General features: G+C 39.3%; 1 protein-coding gene across 1 annotated transcript in view; it reads right to left on the bottom strand.

Moving 5' to 3' along the window:
* The window catches only part of PUDP (pseudouridine 5'-phosphatase), a 144,131-nt gene that overhangs the window by 39,010 nt on the left and 83,514 nt on the right, over window positions 1–21,607 (bottom strand). Inside the window, exon 3 of the mRNA XM_019525012.1 lies at window positions 19,144–19,373. Coding sequence (XP_019380557.1) covers window positions 19,144–19,373 — 230 coding nt within the window. The remainder of the gene's footprint in view (window positions 1–19,143; window positions 19,374–21,607) is intronic.

Raw genomic sequence — 21,607 nt, forward strand, 5'->3', positions numbered from 1 at the left:
GCATTACATATGTCAAATAAAAGCCATGATAAAGCCCCCTATCTCCACCGGTGAGATTCCTAGGCCCCTGGCAGACTTGCACTTAAGACACGATTAACCAGTTAATCACATCTTAAGTAGTAACCTGGCCGCATGTTAATGTGTCAGGGAGACAAGATCATCGTTTCTGACTTATCAAGCAGCTGGAACTCTGGTAAAACAAGGAATAAGCCCCAAGAGTATTATATAAAATATGTTTAATAACTTTTTGCACATTCCCATCATGCCTTAAACTGCACGTGTGACCAGGCTGATCAAGGCTGCCAGCATATGATGTCAGAAGTGCTGATCAGCTGACCAATGTTTCGAGGCTCAGGGATGAATTGGAGTCAAGGGCCCTCAAGCCTGGGAGTGGCAGTCAGCTAATTTGTGGTCCCAGCCCCAGGGGTGTAATGGAGCCCTTGACTCCAATATGCTACTGAGACTGGGAGTGGGGATCAGCTAACACCAGCAAGTAGGAAGCTAGTAACAGGAGCCTGGGATCATGGTCCCAGGTTTCCCCTACACTGGCATTATGGCAGATGGGGATTCACCCCCCATCCCACAATCACGCCTCCTACCATGCATGTGTAGCATGACAGGAAGAGTGTTGTTGGGATTGTGCATCAGATCCCACGGCACCTTTAACTGAATGTCTGCTAGGGGTCCTAGTTACCTGCAGTAGCAGTTTCAGTGAAACAATTAATAATGCACTTTTCATCTTTACAAAATGTGTGCAATACTGCTGCTTTACACTTGCCATCTTACTTCCACCTGAACTGAATTTTTGTAGCAGTGCAGTCTGGCATATTATTGGCACTTGTATTCAGTTATGTATGTATTTTTAAAGTCCTTTCACTGTAAAAACTCTAAGTCAACATACCAAAGAGCAAAGAATCAGAAGTGTTTTTGGTTTTCTTTTTTAATCTTCCCTATCCTTCTTTATATCCTATGAAATCAATTTCTAAACAAACTGTTTTAGAATTGCAGGAGTTACTTTGGCAAAACGTAACTCACCATTCTGTCTAATCAATGAGGACAACAGCATCCAAGCTCTAAATATTGACACAAAATTGTTCTACTGTCCCCTTCTCAAAAGAAATCCTCAGCTACTTTTCTGTTCTATTTGGAAAACAGTTATGTTTCACATACCTGTGCAAGAAAATGAAAAATAAATCCATAAGATCAAGCAATGTCAAGGTCTGAAAACTTAGGAGATTTAAATTCTCCACAGTACATAAGCTAATTGATCCTGGAAAGAGCTTATGTTGACAGAAAGTTGGCACCTGTTGTCAGGATTATATGTATGTACACTTGTTGTCTAAAGAATCACAGTATTTTTACCTTTTGACAATTAAGGTGATTTCTGTTTGTGCTTTCCACCAAAAAAGAAAAACATCCTGCAAACTGTACATCTGCAAATAAAGGCATTTGCAAATAAAATGAGATCTATTGTCAAGCCATCACAAGTAGCTCTGAGCCCATAACTGTGTGTGAGATTATATAGCTACATACAGATATAGATATATAGATATATCTATCTATAGATACAGATAGCTAGATCTCTCTCTCTGTATATAGATCACTCTCCGTCTCTCTCTCTCTCTCTCTCTCACGCGTACACACACACACACACACACACACACACACACACACACACACACAGAGCTGATAAATGTATAGCTTATAAATATAGCTAAGGGTTCAGAACTATTTTTATACACACACATATACGTAAGTAGGGTGACCACATTATAGTTAAAGTAATCTGGGATGGAATAAGGGAATCTAGGATGAGGGGCATGGCCACAATGTGTATACTGCCCCCCCTGGCTGATCTCTGCCCTAGGCAGGAGGAGTGATGCTTGACCCAGCTCACCCCCCACCTCCAGCCACTGCAGGAGTTGGGCTGGACACTGTGGGTGTCAGCAGCTTCTGCCTGCAGCAGCCAAATTTGGGACTTTTGCTTCAATTTACAACAACTAGCAAGAACACCAGGACGGCCTAGAAAATCCGGGACTGTCCTAGCTAATCCAGGATGTATGGTCACACTATATATAAGGGCTTTCTGGTTGTTCATTTTGTCAAGCACTGCAAACTTTTAATATCTCTAGTCATTAGGACTTTTGATTGAGATTTATTAACCTGTCAAACAAAAGCAATTTTACAACATACACAATTGCAGTTCATTCTAGCACACTTACTGCTCTATAAAAAGAAAATCCAGATTCCTCTTAAAAAATCTGTTCCTTTTTTTTTCTTTTCAAACAAGGAGGTAGGTATCTCTAAAAAGAAATAAAGTAGGTATTCATGGATCTACCACATTCTTAAAATATAAAAAATATAAAGCAAGAAATTAAAAAAAAACAGAATTATACAATATATGTTTCCAATATGCAATTTCACAGGTATATGTACTTCCTTGGTCATACTTATAGCAGTTGGAACATGTGAGTTTCATTTAAACCATTTATTGTTCACTGGCTATGTAACCAGTTGAGCTCCTTCTTGGTCTATTTAGACCCAAACCACATGCTCAAACCAAAGTAACTATGGATCTATGTATGCAGTACTCTTTGGATCTAAAAAAAGTTCCCATAAATTCTAAATGATTGACACACTTTTGTAAAATTATTCTATTAAGTGTATTCAATTAAAATGTTAAAACTGGATACAATTACATTCCTATGCATTTGCTAATAGCAGTACCTGTTGTGTGCTGACTATTTACCAAACACTCAAGGAGGATCATAATTTCTCTGAAGAATTCATAGTCTTTAATTACATTATATTGCAAATACCAAGGAATAGGAAATAAAGGTTTGGAACTCTTAACTATTTGTGATATCCAGGTGTTTCTTACCAACCAAAAGAAGAAGAATTTGCAGTCAAATAGATCTGAACCAGATACTACTGGAAATTATTAGTAAATATAGGCCTGGTGTTCAGGACAATCAGAGAGACGAACTGCCCTAATACTCCATTTTTCTCCATTCTCTAGTACATGGGAAGTTCAGCATAGATTCTAAGATTGAGATAATTCTCATGTTGTAATCATATTGAGGAAGCAGGCAATACCTTTGTTACATACTGGCTACATCTACAAATGAGGCAAACTGCACAGTTGTTACTCCACAGTCTTGTGCATTAACTGGAGTTACTGTACAGTATCATAACCACATGTTTTTTTTCCTGAGGCTACTGCACAACAGCAATGAACTACTCCGGAGCAGCTCATTGCTATTGTGCAGTACTATCACCATGTGGTTAGTGCCTGGCAACACTACTCCATGGTAGCAATGAGCCACAGCTCATGTAGATATGCCCAATCAGAATTAATTTTATAGAGATTAATTTGTGGGTGTTTTAGAAACAAACAGCAAAATGGCTTCAGACACTGTATGGCTACGACAAAATAAGAAATTACACAGCAGCGGAGAACACAGATGGAGCCATTGTCACATGCATCTATTGTTTAAAACTCTGTAGAAAAGCAATGTGGTTCAGCAAATGATCACTGCACATTTTGTTCTGAAATTATCACTAGTTTCTTAAACATCCTTGCCTTTTGGCCTCATGATGTTCCTCCCTATAAACCACAGCAAAATGAAGTTTCAGTCAGCAGAAATTTCTCAGGTGTTAAGAAGCCAGGTGATTTATATTCTCAAAACTCAGTAGCAAAAATTAAAGATTATTGGCTGTAAAGCATTTTCACATATTTTCTCCTAAATGTTCAGTCAGGGTTAGACCAACTGGTCTTTTTCCATGAAAAACAATCTCTTGAGAAGGGCCAGAGCAAAGACCACTTGGAAGAAGTTTTGGTCTATATTTCCTACTAAGGTGAAGAAACTAGTCTGGCAAGAAAGATTTTTAGGCTATGGCTGGGGATGATTGTCCTGACATTCTTAAAGAATGGGGAATATACTTCCTTCAATTAAAGGTTGTGGACTTTTTTTTTTTTTTTAAGTTTTGCAGTAAATCTTCTGTTTTTAGGAAAAAACTATGTAGGTCCAGTAATATTGGAGTTGCTCATGTCACCACAATACCTATCAATTTTAATTTAAGCCTAAATACAATACACAGACAATACACAATACACAGTACACAATACACAGATTTCACTGGTTGTATTGGTTGATAATGAAGACCAGCTATGCAATTACTTTCTTAAAGGACCATTCTCAGGATTAGGGTCTTACGCAGTATGTCATCCAGTAGACTAAGCACAGAAATCAACAGGAATGGAAAGAGAGAGGCTCAATTTAGACATCCTGTTTTTTTCAGTCTTTTCCATGCTGCTATTATTCTAGCGTTCAGTCTGATCCTAAAGCAATACAGCACAGCATGTCACAAGTATTATTATGTCTTCATATTGAAGAGTAACAAAAATCCTTTTATTAAAATACAACATCCTAAGATGAATTTCTTCATCCTTGGAATGACATTGAGCATGAAGCTCTTACTAGTAATCATTTTACACAAAGCCAGATCATATATGCAATTCAGACAGGGAATCTAAGGACTCAATTCACCGATTTTTTAAAAAATGTATGAAAGAAAGTGGGTATGAACTGGTTTGTTTAAAAACAAAAAATTGACATATTTCAGAATTTCTGCAAGATGCTCCACCCCGGGAAGTTCAGAACACCTTTCACAATTACCAGTTTCATGTAGCACCACTTAACTTTCTGCATGACGATCCCCTTTTTACTTTCCTTGTTCTCTCACTATCTTTGTGAAGGGAAATTTGGGGACAGAAAACCAAAAAAACCAAACTGATAGAAACGAAAATACCCCAAATAAATCCAGTTATTTTACACTAGAAACAAAATCAGTTCAGCCAACCCATCACACATGCATGCACACAAAAAATGGAAGTCAATGCAATGAAGGTATTCCATTCTTAATTGAGGTTTCCCTAGATGCTGATGCCATAGGACAGGGGCAGGCAACTATTTTGGGCAGAGGGCCGCTTACTGAGTTTCAGCAAGCCATCAACGACCGCATGACAAGTAGCCCAGGGCAGATTAATATTAATTTTCAAATTTTTTTAAGGGCCCCGCAGCCTGGATAGAATGGCCTGGCGGGCCGCATTTTGCCCACCCCTGTCATAGGATCAAGTGGTAGCTGTGAGGCTGCATTATAAAATAATATGAGAAAGAAATTCAATTAAAGTAATCCCTAAATAAATAAAGCTATTCCCTCTTGTATACTCCTATAAAAATCAAACACCAACTTTGAAACATGATGCTTGCTTTTTGCATTCCATCTGAATGTAAGATGAGATAAAAGATCAAATGGCAGAAAAAAAGAAGTGGACAAGAATCAGTTGTCCAGACAGTTTGGGATTATTTTTTAATGCAAGAAAAAATGGAGGATAAAGTAGAAACTAAAATCTCACCTTAAGTACTTGTAAGGGACTCGCTTTACTTTGAGGAAGGCATGTTAAAGTACACAACACTCTCAGCTGACCCCTCTTTCCATTATCTTCTCAATATTTTATATGTCTATATGTAACATCTTTAATATTTGAAGAGTTTTCCTGTAATATTAGCCCTGTCTTATCACCTTCCAATCTTCTGAGGTATAATGTACAATTCAAGGAAGTTAAGACATGAGGAATTTTATTAGATACTTTATAAATTATCTACTGTTTCATGATTTTTTTTCCCCAAATGCCCTAAGAATCTTTGGGAAAGTGGTAACAAGAAACAAGATAATGAACTCTTGTGGTAAAATTACAATACATGTCTTAAAACAGCCACAAATGCAGGTTACTGAATACAACCACAAATCTAAGTTCCTGATCTTCACGTTAAGGCCTTATATCATCTTACCTACAATTACTGTACATCTTGGCTTTTATTTCCTTCTACTCCCTAGACAACTTCTGTTTTCTCACTTAATTGCTCTCTTTATCTTTTTCTCCCAGTTCCAGCTTCATGTTTTATATCATGCTTCCCTTTGTGCCTGATTATGTCTGCATCTACACCTTACATCCTCTTTCTGAAATTCATTTAAGATGCATTTCTTTAGAAATCTTTACTGGGTTCTCTCCCCGCCTCACCCCTATATAGTCTTGAGCTATTAACTGAGATCTGATCTTGCTGAAAACCAGCTCTGCTCCTATTTTGGACCAGAGACAGTGAGGAATCTAACCCAAACAACTTTAGAGATGACTGGTTCTGTTCCTACCTCTGCAAAAAATGACCACACCAAGCTGGGTTAACTCAGCTGAAATATGAAAGTGGAAAGTGTAAGTGGAATATGTGACGTACATAGATCCTCAAGTAAGAAGAGTGGTGACGTGCACAGAATTAACACCCGTCAATAGACAAACTGTATTTGAACATTCTTGGCTCAAAGCACATTTGACTTGAGGCTGAAGTGGGAGAACTCATGCCCAGTTTTTTCTTCCACCTTTAGATATTTAGTGTGACTGCTGGGAGTTACGGGGGATACTCAAGAAAGATAAAATATTCAGATTCTGAACTCTAGAAAGCAAATACACAAATACTGATGGATTTTCAGGAGTACCAGGGGAAAAAAGTCTTTGACTCTAAGACTACCATCTTCCCAAATTTCAAAGAAATACTCTGGGGATTACTTCAGGAATTGATTACACCTTAAATCTATACCTGGTAAAGTTTGCTGATGACACATAGTTATGTAAGCTAGTTAGGACTAGAGGATTGTAAGAAACTTCAGAGGGATTTAAGCACATAAGAAGTTTAAAGCATGCAAAAGGAAAGAACTGTAAATTAGTGTAAAAAAAGTTAAATGAAGACCTCTATTTAATAGGTAGGTGCAGTCAAAAAGGTAATTAAAATATTAGGTTTTAGAGGGAATTTGATGGTAAATATGAAGATTATAATCATGTTCCATAAATCAATGGTGCAGTTTCATTTAGAATATTGTATGCAATACTGTCCAACTCATCCTAGAAATAGAATATCGCTGAATGAACTGGGGTTGGGAGAGCAGCAGTAAAAATTATTATGGTTTTGGAAGAAAACCCTCTCAAAGACTGAGATTGTTTATTTTATGATAAACTCAAATTATCACGATAAAAGTATTTAAAAATGAGTGGTGTTTGGAATGGATTATTTCTTGCCTTCTTATCTCATAACATGAGAACAAGGAAATATGCAATTACATTCAAAGGTGAGAAATTCAACATTTTTTATTTATGTATGCATTTTATGTAAAACCTGTAAAACTTGTTGCCACAGGAAGTCACTGAGAGACACCAAGAAATAAACAAGACTATCCAGAATTATACTAGTGAACCCTAATACATTTTGTAGTTTGTATATTATTCTTCCTGCTTCAGGTTGCAAAGAAATATCTAAGTCCTGGAAACCAGGAAAAGAGATAGTATAAGATGCAAGATTTCCCCACCTCTGCCCATGATTGGGTTTTTACATCTTCCTCTGAAATGTCTGGTGATGGCCATTGCCAGAAAAAGGTCATTGAACTCAATGAACCTTGAGTCAGATCAAGTATAATAATTCTTTTATTTTGCAGTATTTGGGTTGACAAAAGATAGCTCTGATGGACTGGAAATACAGCATTTCTACTATTACTTGGAAGTGTTTTCTTCTTCAAAACAAACATCACTTTAGTCTTGGTCATCTCTTTGTTGGTTTTGAATCAGACTTACTATTATTCTAAGATAAAGGGGTGTTTGAATGGAAGTGTTTAAGCATGCTTTTTAACAGATAAAACTGTCATTTTTCCAGATCTTTTCTGTGCTGAAAGCTCTTTTATCTTTTATAATACCCGCCCATCACAATAAAAATATTTTGCTCCCAAATACACTGCTTTACAGAGAACACTTTGTAATCATCTTATAAGTGCATTTATTTCATGATGTAGTGATCAGTGTATTATAACTGTTTAAAATACTATGCCCTGTTTAGACAATAAATAATTTGTCAGTGCTAACTGACGGCCCTCTATGTGGCTGTACCAAGAAAAACAAATGATACCAAGAAAAACAAAAAGAGCATTACAATTTCATCCTCACCACACAACAGAATAAACTAAAAAAAGAAACCCACAAAAAACATCATAACTGTAAAAATTCTGTGTAAAATTTTATGAATTCACATTCATAAGTACTAACAGAGTAATTAAAAAAAACAGGGCTTCACTCAGTAAAACAACACATGCTGGTCTTTTCAAGGATTGCTGCCTTTCTAAGATAGTAAATTACAAAGAAACAAAAAAATGTTGCTGAGAATGCAATTTTGCTATAGTTTTTGTTTTTTGTTCTAAAAGTCTGAAGAAGCCTTTTATGACGGGTACTGAGGTAACTGCAAAGGTAACTTCAGCTACATTCAGGATCAGTGCACTGGTTCTTTTTGAAAGAGGATTTATTCACTGCTTACTAGAACCCAGAAGACATTAAAAAACATTTTAATGAAAATTCTTGTTAATTAAAATCTAATTATTCTATGATTGCTCTGTTTGGCATCCCAAAAAAACCCACTTAAGGTCTTGAAAGGAAGAAACAGATAATTCAGTGAGCAATTTATCATAAAAGGAGAATACCCCCCCTCTTTTTTCCTACTTACCAGGCATAATTAATATGTGATAATACTCATAATGAGTTCCCTAAAACAATTAGTAACACATCTCCAGTGGCCTGCTAATCCGAACATAACGCTTTTTGAATTTGGAGGTGTACCAGTCCTTTTGTGCTTTCACACCCAGATCACGTACAACAAAAGAAAGCTGCAGAACATAATTTATTATTCTGCATCACATTTCATCAAGTCCCTTAGCAGCTACTTGATACGATATCAAGAAAAATACAAGCAAAAAATAAAACATCTCCCCCTCAAAACAAGGGTACCCCAAAGAATAAGAACCAATTACAATTCTCTGTCTCTATGACAATCACTGTCATCCAGTCAAAGAAAACCTTGACCAGGTTATTTTTGTACAAAATTTGAATGGTTTTTTCATCTCAATAAGGCAAATAAATCTATATATAAACATGTGGTGCAGTAACAAGGACAATGTCTGTAACACTTAAAAGCTAAATTACTTTCAAGCCATGTAACATCTCATTTTCCCCTGCAAATATAAAATAAATGCTGCTATAGTGTATGTGCATGCATTGGCAATGTGTTTTTTAGTTGGGAAACAAACTCTTTCAAGCTGGAGGTATTATGACTGAATGAAACTTTACAAATATTTCTTTCCTTTTAACTATCTTGTTAATAAAAATGAAATCCCCATTTGGGGATAAAATACATTTACATCATCATCTTTTACAAATTCAAATGCACTCAAATACCTAGCTTTCTTTTTATCTGTTTCCTTGATGGCAGCCCCCTGCACTGCCCCTATTATAAATTTGCCCAAAGGACTCTTCATGTCACTGTAGATGCAGCTGATGTTCCTTCATCCCTGTCTATCCCCACTAAATTTATTCTACAAACAAAAAAGTTAAGTGTTGTAATTATAAAGCTCAAATTCTATCTCAGAATACATAAAGGGTAGTTATATTCTCAACCCATTTCAGAAGCTGAAGCCGATACAGGAAACAGCATTTCGCTTGTCAAGCTCTGCATCTTGCAGAAAGCACATTACACTAGTCCTCTGTGATCTTTGCAGACTGGTTTCAAGCTTCTAGAAAGTGTATCAAGGTTTTAAACCAACAAAGTGCCAAATGACTTGATATCTAGTTCCTTCTGATGACCTGTCTAAAAGGTGGAATCTTACCGCAACTATAATCAGTTACAACCTTGAGTTAGAGATTCCTTTATTTTTAATAGAGAAAGGATTAGATAAGTGCTTCCTTAGTTCTTAAGAATTCTCAGTTTTGGAATTCACTGCTGTCAAATAACATAAGCAAGAATTTTAAAAGATATTTTAAAAAAAGCATGGAAGGGATATAAATCTGCATATTTTAGGGGAAAAGCCAACTCAAATTCTTGTGAATTACAAAGAGAGTTGTTCCCACATGGTCTGTTCGAAGGTGTCTGTCATGTCCCCTGAAACATCTAGCATTACCCTCTATGTATCACATGCCACTAAGTGACAGATCACAATGAACATATAAGTGCTTGACATTCATATAATGTATGTCGAAGTGATAAGAACATGAACATCTATCTAGAGGATACTGTATGACACACATGCATTGAAATGGGTTACATTGTGCCCGTCTCCTTGAAGCCATGCTTTAACTAAGGCCCCTGCTACACATTACATGTATTAAGCAATTGACTGGTTAATCGTGCAATAAGTTAAGACCAGCCACATGTGCAAAATAAGAATGGACTCAAGTAAAAAGTAATTATCACACAACTGATTAATCACACAATAAATTTAGACCAGCCATACTTACAAAGTAATTATCACATGATAAAAATGACTAGCCAGATATTAAAAAGAGCCAAACAGCTATAAAGTTAATGCTTGAAAATGTGTAACAACTCTATAGCTGGTTTGTATCCAGCTTTAATTTGAACATGTAGCAGGGCCTTAAGGGAAACCCCCCCCCCACAACTGAGTCCTATTCAAGAAAGAAGATAGGGCTGATTTTGAAGTGATTGCTATTGACATGGGCTGGCATTATAAGTTGAAAATGTCAGTCCTTTTCAGGCAGTGTTGTTGTTACTTTTATAATAAAATGCCTAATTTGTGAATTGTAAACATTCAGAAAAGAATATGTCCAATTTATTTACAAATAGAAAAGGCACAGGTTTACAATGACTGACTACGACTACAATGACTGGTTTGCATAGTAAGGGGTCCAATTTGCAGGTAGTGTGCCTAACTTGTAGAAAGACTCCACTCTGTGCAACCCCATTACATTCCTTAAAAGTACTGCTAACAAATGTGTACTTTAGGAATGACAGAATGATGTAATATCACTAATGAAATGTTAACGCTTGCAGAAAAGCAAATAAAGGAAGTGTGCATACAAAAACTGGATCAGCTCTGAAAAGAGAAAATGATGCTGGGAAGGGAGCATAAGAACAAAACCAAATTACTTTTTTTAACTTAGTTTAGAAAAGTCCTTAGTGCAATACTGTGCATGCTAAATGCATTCCTTCACTCATTTTTTCAGCTGTACAAATTAATGTTACAGTATGGTCACGGTGCTTTGCATTCCCATTACTCTTTCACCACTTCTTTCGCAGAACTAATGTCTCAACACAATTCTATTTGCAAAAAAGAAAAGAAAAAGAATTATCATGCAAAAGGCAACTAAGAAACAAATCTTAATGTAACCCAATCAGTCTGAAGAACTGCATTACTTGTTCACTCATGGTGGCTCAGGTGACCATTCTGAGGCTGATTTGATACCTATTAAAGGCAAATTGCTAAAAGCGAAGAAACTTCAAAACAGGCTGTAATGATTTAAATTGAAAGAATTTAACTAATGTTCTATATTTCTTGATTTTTAAGTCATTGATTCAAAACCGCTTGAGGCTGTGTAGAACAAGTTTAAAAAATTGTGCCAATTTAACTTTTAAATTTATAATGGACGCACATTTTTAATGTCACTATAGGTGAAGAAACAACCAACATATTGGAAATTAACGTGCTAATCCTAAAAAAATATTTTATAAATGGTCCTATTGACATTAGTTGGAATACATGCACATTAACTATGGATATGGGCAGACACACAAATATCCAGGCATACTTTACACTGGTTGGCATACAGAAGTAAGTTATGCAAAGACAGGGGATGGATGGATATGCAGATATCCCAAGATATTTCACACAGCAAGCAGTTATTATGTCTTGCCAATAAATGTGGGAGAGCAAGTAATTGATTGTTTGCCTTTAGCAACTGGCTCCTTTATAAGCACAGATAAAACCTAAGGGGGTATAACATACATTGGCAGCCTTTTATCTTTAGTTCTTTCAGCAATAATTTTCCATCAGAATGGGTAAATCTACCTGATACAAGGGGTTTGTTTAATCTTCTTGCTACATTTTTTAAATAGATATAATGCTAGTTACACCCATGTGAATGCTGACTCTATCCATGCCCTATGTACCCATATGTTTTGCATGTATAAATGTATGCATGTGAATAAATTTGATGAATAGTAGAACTCAGATCCTTTGTTTCTGGGTAGTTTACAACCTGCTTATTTGTGCCAAGTTGTGGAATTAAAGAAAAGTTGCTAAGCTGTTTCTTGCAGCCTTCACTTCAAAAGGGCACTACGGCTCAACTCAGCTGGTGCTCATCAGCTGTCCCCTGCAGCTTTACCTATGCCTGGCTAGCAGGTATAGTAGATCTGTACTTTGTAGACTACCTATATCAGTTTTACAGTATAAGTTTACCACAAAAAAGAGAAGCGAAAAAGAGGAGACAAAAGAGAGCAGAGAGAAAAAGAGAAGAGAAAGAGAAAAAAGGGAGAGAAAATAGAAGAAAAAGAAGAAAAGAGAAAGAGAGAAAAGAGCAGAGAGAGAAAGAAAAAGAAGAAAAAAAGGAAAGAGAAAGACGGTGCACCCCTCAGCACCAACACCTCCCATTGCTACCAGCTGTGGCTTGGGCCTACTGGTCCAGGGCACCATCCAGCAGATGGAAGCAATGACACCCCAGCAGCAGCAGCCATTGCCAGGGCCCTCAGGCCTCACTGATGGTCCTGGAATGGGGAGAAGCCTGGGCCCAGGGCTGGGAGGGGGGGCCTAACTGGGGTTTGGGCAGGTGAACATGCTATCCCACTCAGGTGGGGGCAGCACTGGGGTGCTGAGCACCGGGGTCAAGCGTACAGGGCAGGGTTTGGGTGGCATGGGGGGAAGCAGGCATGTGAGGAGGCATCATGGACAGGCCAGCCTGGCCACCCCTGGGAAAGGCAGCAGCCGGAGAATAGCAGGGGCTGGGTGGGAAGCGTGGGCCACTCCGGAGCCTCATAGGACTCAGGCTGTGGTGGGTGGGAGGGGACACCCAGCAGCACCTGAGATGGGGCCTGACCTAACCTAGCCTAGCCTGTGCACCTCCACAGGGATGGGCTATAGCCACCCTGTCTGCAAAGGGATGCCGCCTGGCTGCAACAGGATGCCGGGCTTGCGGGGTCCCAGCTCTAAGCTCGGCCTCCCTGCATGCCAGGCATGTGTGAGCAGGGCAGAGCCACCCTTGGTGCAAGGGCCTCACGGTGGAAGCCCCCCAGGTACTGGGAACAGCTGCCACAGGTGGTGGTTGGGGCTGATCTGGCTGGAAGCCTGCAGTGCACAACGCCTGCCCCAGCCCTGGTCCCAGTCCCTACAGGGGAGCTATGGATGGGCAAGGCTGGGGCAGCTGTGGCAGCTGTTCCTGCTGCATGGGGGGCTCCCACAGCCAGGCACTTGCACTGGGGGTGGCACTGCCCTGCTTGAGCTGTGCCCAGTGTGCAGGGAGGCCAAGTCCGGAGCAAGGAGCACCCCAAGCCTGGAGTCCCGCCCCATCCAGACAGCGTCCTCTCATGGGCAGGGCAGATGTTCCCCATCCCTGCAGAGCCACATGGGCTGGGCCCCACCTCATGTACTGCTGGGTGCCCCGCCCATCCAGGCACCCGCGGCCCAAGCTTGCAGAGCCCCAAGGTAGCCCTACTACCCTCCCAGCCCCTGCCTTCCCAAGGAGCCAGCTGGGCCAGTCTGGCCATAGCGCCTCCCCCCATGCTTTCTGGACCCTGTCCTGGCTGTAAGGCTCAGCACCCTGGTTCTGCCCCCGCCTGGGTGGGATGGGGCATCTGTGTGCCCAAGTCCCAGCTGGGCCTAGGGCTCACCCACCTGCTGGGAGCCTCTAGCTCAGCAGCTTTGTGCAGTACCTCCCCAGATCCAGGCCTGGGCCTCGCCCCCCCCATAGCTCCCTCCAGGGGCCGGGCTGGAGGGTACAGCCTGGGGACAGGGAGCGGGGTCAGCAGAACACAGACTGCATCCCTAGCTGTGTCCTCCTGACTTCACCCCTGGGGCCTGCCATGGTGTTGGAACATCTAGCTGCTTCGGAGAGCCCAGACCAGCAACTTAAAAAAAATTCTTTAAAAAAATTTCCTTGGATGCCTCCTGGCATGCCAGGGAAAAGGTCTCCATGTGCCACTAATTGGCATGTGTGACGAGAGTTGCCTATCCCTGTGCTACACAGCACAGCCTCAGATAAGGCAGGAAGCAGAGCAGCAGATCAGGCAGGGGAAGGGGATTATAGCGGCACTTGAAGTTGTAGGCCTAATTTGTGGTGTGTCTGCCCTAAAGGCTGGCCCCACTAGTTTACACCATTCTTAACACAGACCATACTTAATACAGTCCAGCTTGTAGATGATTTTTTTGTTCCACAATTTCCTATTTAGGTTGGTTTCTAAAGTTTTGTTGTTTAAGAACAGCCAGTCTGAGGTCAGTGAGGGAATATCTACAGTGGATACAGTTTTCTGCCACAGGTCTTTCTGGCATTTATGTCAGATCATTTGTTTTTACACACGGAGATCACCCTGTCTGTCTAGTGCAGACAGTAGAGGGGCACTGTAAGCAGGTGATGGTGTACATGACATTGATAGAGGAGCAAGTGAATGAACCGTGGAAGTTATAATCTGTATGATATAGTCCACTGATGATCTGGTCCATATGGATGAAGGGCCATACCTAGGTTGTACTATACCAGGTCCTGAAACTGTTTTTATTATTATTTTTTTTAGTATCATAAAATCTTAACTAATTTTAAAATTACCTACTTCAATACATTAAAGTTATTGCACGTTTTTAAATATATACATGACCAATTGAAAAAAAAAGAGTCAAGTCAATCTCCTAAATTCATATTTAGGCATCTAAGGGATTAAGGTGCACAATTCTTTATTTCACAAGTTGATGGAGGTTTATAGAGTATCTTAGGTACTTCGGTCTTTGAACTTGTTGAAATTCAGTAGCTCAGAACTACAAATATATTGTGGGCCATTTGCAAATCATTTTGTGCTAAGTTTATGGTATTTTCACAGTAAAGCCTGACCTTGCCTTTTGCAGAAGTGATGAACATATTAAGGATGCAATTTTACCAATAAAACTTAAAGGTTGCCTGAAGTGGCATCACTGTTTGGGGGATAAATCTAAAATTAGTGCAAGTAAAAATATCAGTGTCCATGTAAGCACTAAAGATATTGCCAGGAACCTCACTGAATAGATCAGAGGCCACTATAAGGCTCCTGAAAGGATGGTTAAGGAGCTAAGAGCACAGGTGGTTTTTTCATTATTTCTCAATGTGGAAGGCAAGGGACTAGGCAGAGACCATCATACCATGAAAGTAAACACATGGCTGGGACAGTGATGCACTGTGAAGGCTTTGGATTCTTCAACAATGGGAAGATGTTCTGGGGAAAAATACATACTATCAAGAGATGGGATCCATCTGATCAGAACTAGAAAGAACATCTTTGGGCCAACCTATAATGGAGGGCTTTAAACTAAGTTCCATGGGGGATGGTAAACAAAACCCTCTGGAAACAGAGAAAACAATCGAAAGGGGAAAGGACCGGAAGAAGTAGCTAAACAATGGCCAGAGTCACAGGACAGCAACAAGAGGTGCAAAAGGGAAGCTCATAGTTTGAAATACAAAATATATCCAATGTATGTGTACAACTGTGAAAAGAATGGGGAATAAACAAAATAAGCTATAAGACGCAGCCTGCGGGGGGGAAAAAACCTCCAAACCTTATGATCTAATTGGTATCACAGATACCTGGTGAAACCGCTGTTATGACTAAAATTTCAGCACTGAAGAGTACTCTTCATTTTAGAAGAACAGGGTTGGGACAAAAGGTGGTGGTGTGTTACCTTGTATGTCAAAAAAACACATACAGTTGTTCCTTCATTCAAGAAGAAGATAGCAGATCAGAATGCATCTGGGTGAAGACAAAAGGTGAAAGATATAGCACTGATGTATGGTGAGGCCATCAAGTCAGGAAGAGGAAGTGAACACTCACTGTTCAAGCAGGTGAAACAATTATCCAAAAGCTATAGGATGATACCAATGAGAAACTTCACATTTCTAGACATCTGATGGAAACCCATCAGCAGCAAGCAGTGGGGCCACTGAGGCTCCTCTGCCAATCAGCCACAGGAGAGGCAAGGGGGAGCACATGGGGGAAACTTCAAAATTAAAGGAACTACTGCATAGCGCACTTCCAATACAAATTCCAGTGGTCTTTATCTATACTGGATGTTGTCCTGACCAAAAGAGAAGAACTGGTGGAGGTTGTTAAGGCGACGGACAACTTGGGAGGAAGTGATCACAGTAAGATAGAATTCCAGATCCTGAGACAGGGAAAGCATGAGGTCAACTGAACTAGGATGCTAGATTTCAGAAAGGTGAATTTCAACTGATTCAAGGAATTAATGGAGCATAGGAAGACAGACTGAAGGATAAAGGTGTCCAGGAAAGCTTGGAAATTCTAAAGGAAGCCCAACAAAAAAATGTTCCAACATGGAAGAATGGCAAGAGACCAATGCGGCTGTACAAGAAGCTTCTGGGATGCCTAAATGCAAAAAAAAAAAAAAAGAAAAAAAAGCATACATGCAAATGAAAAGCATACACCAAGGAAGCATACCAGGAAATAGCAAGAACTTGCCAGGAGAAAATCAAGAAGGCAAAGATCAAGAACGAGCTGTATCTGGTGAAGGAGGTTAAGGACAAGAAGAGGTTGTATGTGTATGTTGGCCAGAAAAGAAAGGTGAAGGAAACTGTGGGCCAACTGTTAAACAGCCACGGGGAACTCAGAAGAGGCAAAGAAGGTATAGCTACTCACCAGCTACTTTACCTCAGTCTTCACAAAAAAATTTTCAGTGGGTCCAAATGAATTCAAGTCAGCAAGGCCTGGTGAACTTTATTCCAAGGCTCTGAAAACTGGCAGATGAGATCTTTGAGTCCTTGGCAATGATAGTCAGGATGTTGTGAGAGAGGGGTGATGAACCACAACACTGGAAAAGGGACAATGTAGCAACCCTCTTTAAAATAGCAAAAAGGGGACTTGGGGAACTACAAACTGGGTACCCCCATGTCAATACCCAGGACACTATTAGAACATATCCTAAGGAAAGTCCATTTTTAATTACCTGGAAGATGAAAGTATAACTACAAGCACTCAGCATGGATTTACTAATAACAAATCATGTAAAACAAACTTAATTTCATTCTTTGATAAAGTAACTACTTAGATGGATGAAGGGAATGCTGTGGGTATATTGCATTTGGATTTCAGCAAGGCATTTCACAAAGTTCCATATGAACTTCTCATAAACAAACTGGAGAAATGTGGGACGGGCAAAACTACTACAAAATGAATAGGCAACTGGCTCAATAGCTACAAGTAAATGGTAATTATAAATGGATCCATGTCAGGATGGCAGGAGGGTTCGAACAGAATTCCACAGAAATCCATCCTGGCTCCAGTTCAATGTTTTTTATGGCCATTCAACATGTTTATTAATAATTTGGATGGTGGAAGAGAGGTTCCTTGAGCACATCTGCAGATGACACAACACTGGGAGAACAGGATCACAATTCAGAAGGATCTTGATTGACTGGAAAGCTGGGCTAGAGCTAACAGGGTGAAGTTCAATAGTGACAAATTCAAGGTGGCACACCTGAGGAAGAATAATCAGAAACACAAATACAAAATGAGTGATACCTGAATGAATGGAAGCACTACAGAGAAGGATCTGGGAGTCTTGGTAGATCACAGACTCAACATGAGTCTGGAATGTGAAGCAGCCACATGGAAGGCAAATGTGGGATGCATCAGTAGTAGGTGCAAGATACTACTGCTAAGGATGTGATAGTGCCTCTACTTGGTACTAGCTAGGCCTCATCTAGAGTATTGTATGCAGATTTGGGCTACACATTTTACACATGGAAAAATTAGAGAGTCCAGAGACAGGTGACAAAAATGATAAAGGGCTTGGAAGACAAATCATATGAGGAAAAGTTGAAGAAGCTAGGCATGTTCAACTTGCAGAAAAGGCACATAAAGAGGGGATATGATAGCAGTCTTAAAGTACTTGAAAGGCTGCCATAAAAAAGAGGGAAAACACCCCTCCTTTCTTGCTGCAGAGAGTAGTATATAGACCAATGACTTGGAAGTTGCAGCAAAATAGGTTTTTCAGGAAAAACTTCTTCACTGTTAAAAGAAGCTGGAGACTTCCCAACACTGCAGGTGTTCAAGAAGAGGTTGCACAGTCACTGGTCAGGAATAAATCTAAGCGTATTTCTATGTTCTTCTATGGGTATTTTCCATTGTTCTGGGATTTGCTGATTTGCTGGGAGAGAATTTCAATTCTCAATGGCCCTTTGAAACCACTAGTTTAATCTACTAAAAAGTCTGGATAAAAAATACTGTTGTAAATGTAGAACACCTTTTTCAGTAATAAAGTTCTCAAAATTTCATTACAGACCTCATGTTTCATGCAGTGTGGAAAGAAGATGAAGAAGGCATGATTTTTAAAGAGAAAGTATACTTATTTAAAACAGAAATGGATGCTTTATTTTAAATTACTATCTTTTCATCTTTCAAATATGATTCTTACAGGTTTCCACCCTTAAGTTGGAAATTTGTGAGAGAAGAAAAACACCTTATCTGTTTCTGAGATACTTCTCAAAGTGATAGGTTTTGAAATTATAAACCAAGAATTATGGGCTAATAGATTCAGCATGAAAGATGCAGAGATGGCATGAAGGAAATATATATCCTTTTTTACAAAAATGTATCATTAATGTTTAGACATTTAAGAAGTATATTGGCCTCAAATATATAAAATGTAAACTGGTCTATGTTTAAATAATCATTTCTAAACTTTGAGCACAGATGATCTTCTCTTAAATTTATTTACATACTGGAAAGTATTAAAGTTTCCTGTTACTTTATTAAAACATGCAATAAATTAATGTAATTTACATTAAAAAAAAAACTGTATACACAGTGAAGGTGCAGGATGCTTCCCAATAATCTCCTTTAATAATATACAATTTTTTTGGTAGGAGGGAGAGGAGGAGAGGAAGCTTTTAATTTTTTTTTGAATTTGGCATTAACTCTTCATCTCAAATCTTGCCATGGTGAAGAACAAATAAAAATTTAACATGCAGCCTAGATCATTTATTGTTGGCTTTGCAGCTAAGTTGCTCCTTACCTTTTCTGGAGGAGGTGGTGGGTGAAATCTCTTTGCACATACTAAAAACACATCAGGCTGTGGCTTGCCATTCTTCACTTCTGGGTCATCTCCCAATACAATATGATTAAATAAAGTAAAGAAGTCTTTGTGTTTCATTGTTTTCATCTCAAATGTCACTCTAGCTGAGCTTGTAGCAACAGCAATGGGGATGTTGTGCTGGTGTAGATGGCGGATCAGTTTTTCAACACCTGGAAGACAAAATAATGCATCTATTAATATATTTGCCTTATTTAGCTGTACTTTGAAGAGTGATGTAAAAGAGCCTAGTTGTACATGGTAAGGTTTCATTTAAACTCTGGTGGTAACTTTGAAAAGGCATTTTTGCTAATTCTGAAGTATTCCAGCTCAATGCAAAAATGGGCAAAAAGGCACCAAAGCTGAATTCCTCCTACATCTGAGCTCCACTTGGTAACAGGAACTGGGATCAGGGCCATCCACAAGCTGGGGACAGTTCCTTGACTCTGTGCCACCACCTCGCATAACTGAAAGCAACCAGTGGATATGACGACTTGCACAGTCTATAGAGTTAGTAGCCTATCCCTTTCTGCCTGCTATTTCACTACCCAAAAGTGCTTATTCTAAAATCCAAAAAGATTAACAGCTTCAAATGGTTACCAGATGAGTGTTAAAAAGAAAATGAGCAGGTTAGCAGAAGCTTCTTTCATCTCCCCTCCCTGACTCTTCTCTTCTGTTTGCCCATGGAAACCATTACTTTTTCCAGAGTCCCAAGATACAATCAACTTCAAGACAAGGGGCAATCCAGCTTTTCTGCATATAAAATGGAATCTTTATCCCAGCAATCTAGAAGCATCTCAGGTTCTCTAGGGAATACAAAGTGTTTGCTTGTAGACACAGAAAGATCTATAGGATTGGACTTTACAAACATAATACTTTTAGGAAGAGCAAAACTATTATTAGATAACAGCTTGCTTTGAACACTACAAAATTAAGCAAACAGTAATTAAGGGTATCTTTACACATGTTCTTCAGGGAAGGAGGGCATTTTAATTAGAGCAGCTTTTGGGAGCCTCTCTAATTAAAATGCCTGCAGTGCCTCATGTATTTAGCATTCTGCATTTCAAAATGGTGGCAGGGGTACTTCAAGTAAAGCTCATTCGACAAGCTGTAGTTAAACCACCCTCGTTGCAATTTTGAACCACAGGGACACTGAATACACATGAGGTCAAGACAGCTGAAGCATTCTAATCAACTGAGTCTGCTCTGACATGTTCTAATCCGTATGCATTGGAGCAGGTGTTGGGAATGTGTATAGGTGCCCTATGGCATTTGGTTTTATAGTGGAAGAACGTGGAAAAAAAAATTCTATATTCTGTATTCTATTCTGTAGAAAATTTCATACCCATGCTCAGCACCATAGGGCACTTTTGCATGCGCTCTGGGGGTGGGGAGGGCAGTGTTTTAATTAGAATGCATCTTAGAGCCACTCTAATTAAAGCACTGCAGTATCTCATGTATCAGCACCCCTGCACTTCAAAATGGTGGTAGGGGTGCTTCAACTTGAACAGCCCTGGGCTCTGGGTGGTGGTGTCATGGGTCAAGTGGTAGACAGCATTGCCTCTTAAGCTGCGTGGAGTGCGCAGCCACATAGGCACGCATGGCAGCACAGCATGAGCGCGCCTTGTTCTGGCCAGTAGTACCCTATGGCAGTGTTAATTAGTTCACTACAGCCTAATACTGGTGCATGTGTAGACAGTGACACTTTACTGTGGAGCTAATTAATCAGCTCCATAGTAGAGCACATGTTGATGCCCCCTCCCAATATATATATATATAGTTTGTTTGTTTTTTCAGAGTACATAGCAATATATATCCTACATATATATGTACCCTGAAAAATCACATCCCACTTGTTTTACATTAGGGTTCCAAAATAAGTGTAATAAGGCTTTACCTGTATAAGCCTCCGCTTTGTATCTGAAAAATAAGACTAACACTAACTCATCTCAGAGGTGTGTTTGTAGCATTTATCTTTAGAATGCTTCATTTGACAATGTTATGCCTTTTTAATCTAATTTTCTGCAATACTTCCTGGGTTTTAAGAAAACATACTGGGGGGGGGCATCATTTTGTGGTATTGTACTGACATTTAATTTAGTGATTTGGGGGTCTTAAACTTCTTCAGCACATAGAGATCAGAAGCGTGCCATCTTTTACTTAAAGCAACCAAAATAATGTACTGTTCCCAGCCCTCATTCTCAAAAATACTTAAACTGTTTTCAAACAAATAATTATAAATAAATAAACAACAGCCTCAGGTAGCTACCAAGTATGGAAAATGTCAGCCTAAAGGAATTAAGTTTTGCAAAGTTATAAGGAATTTGAATGTGTGTCTTAAATGGAAATTAGTCAATGTTACTACAGGATATATGATTATGTGACATATAATTGACATGACCTTAGG

This window comes from Gavialis gangeticus, unplaced genomic scaffold (assembly GCF_001723915.1).
Source record: "Gavialis gangeticus isolate Ggan-Ray unplaced genomic scaffold, GavGan_comp1, whole genome shotgun sequence".
Lineage (NCBI taxonomy): Eukaryota > Metazoa > Chordata > Crocodylia > Gavialidae > Gavialis > Gavialis gangeticus.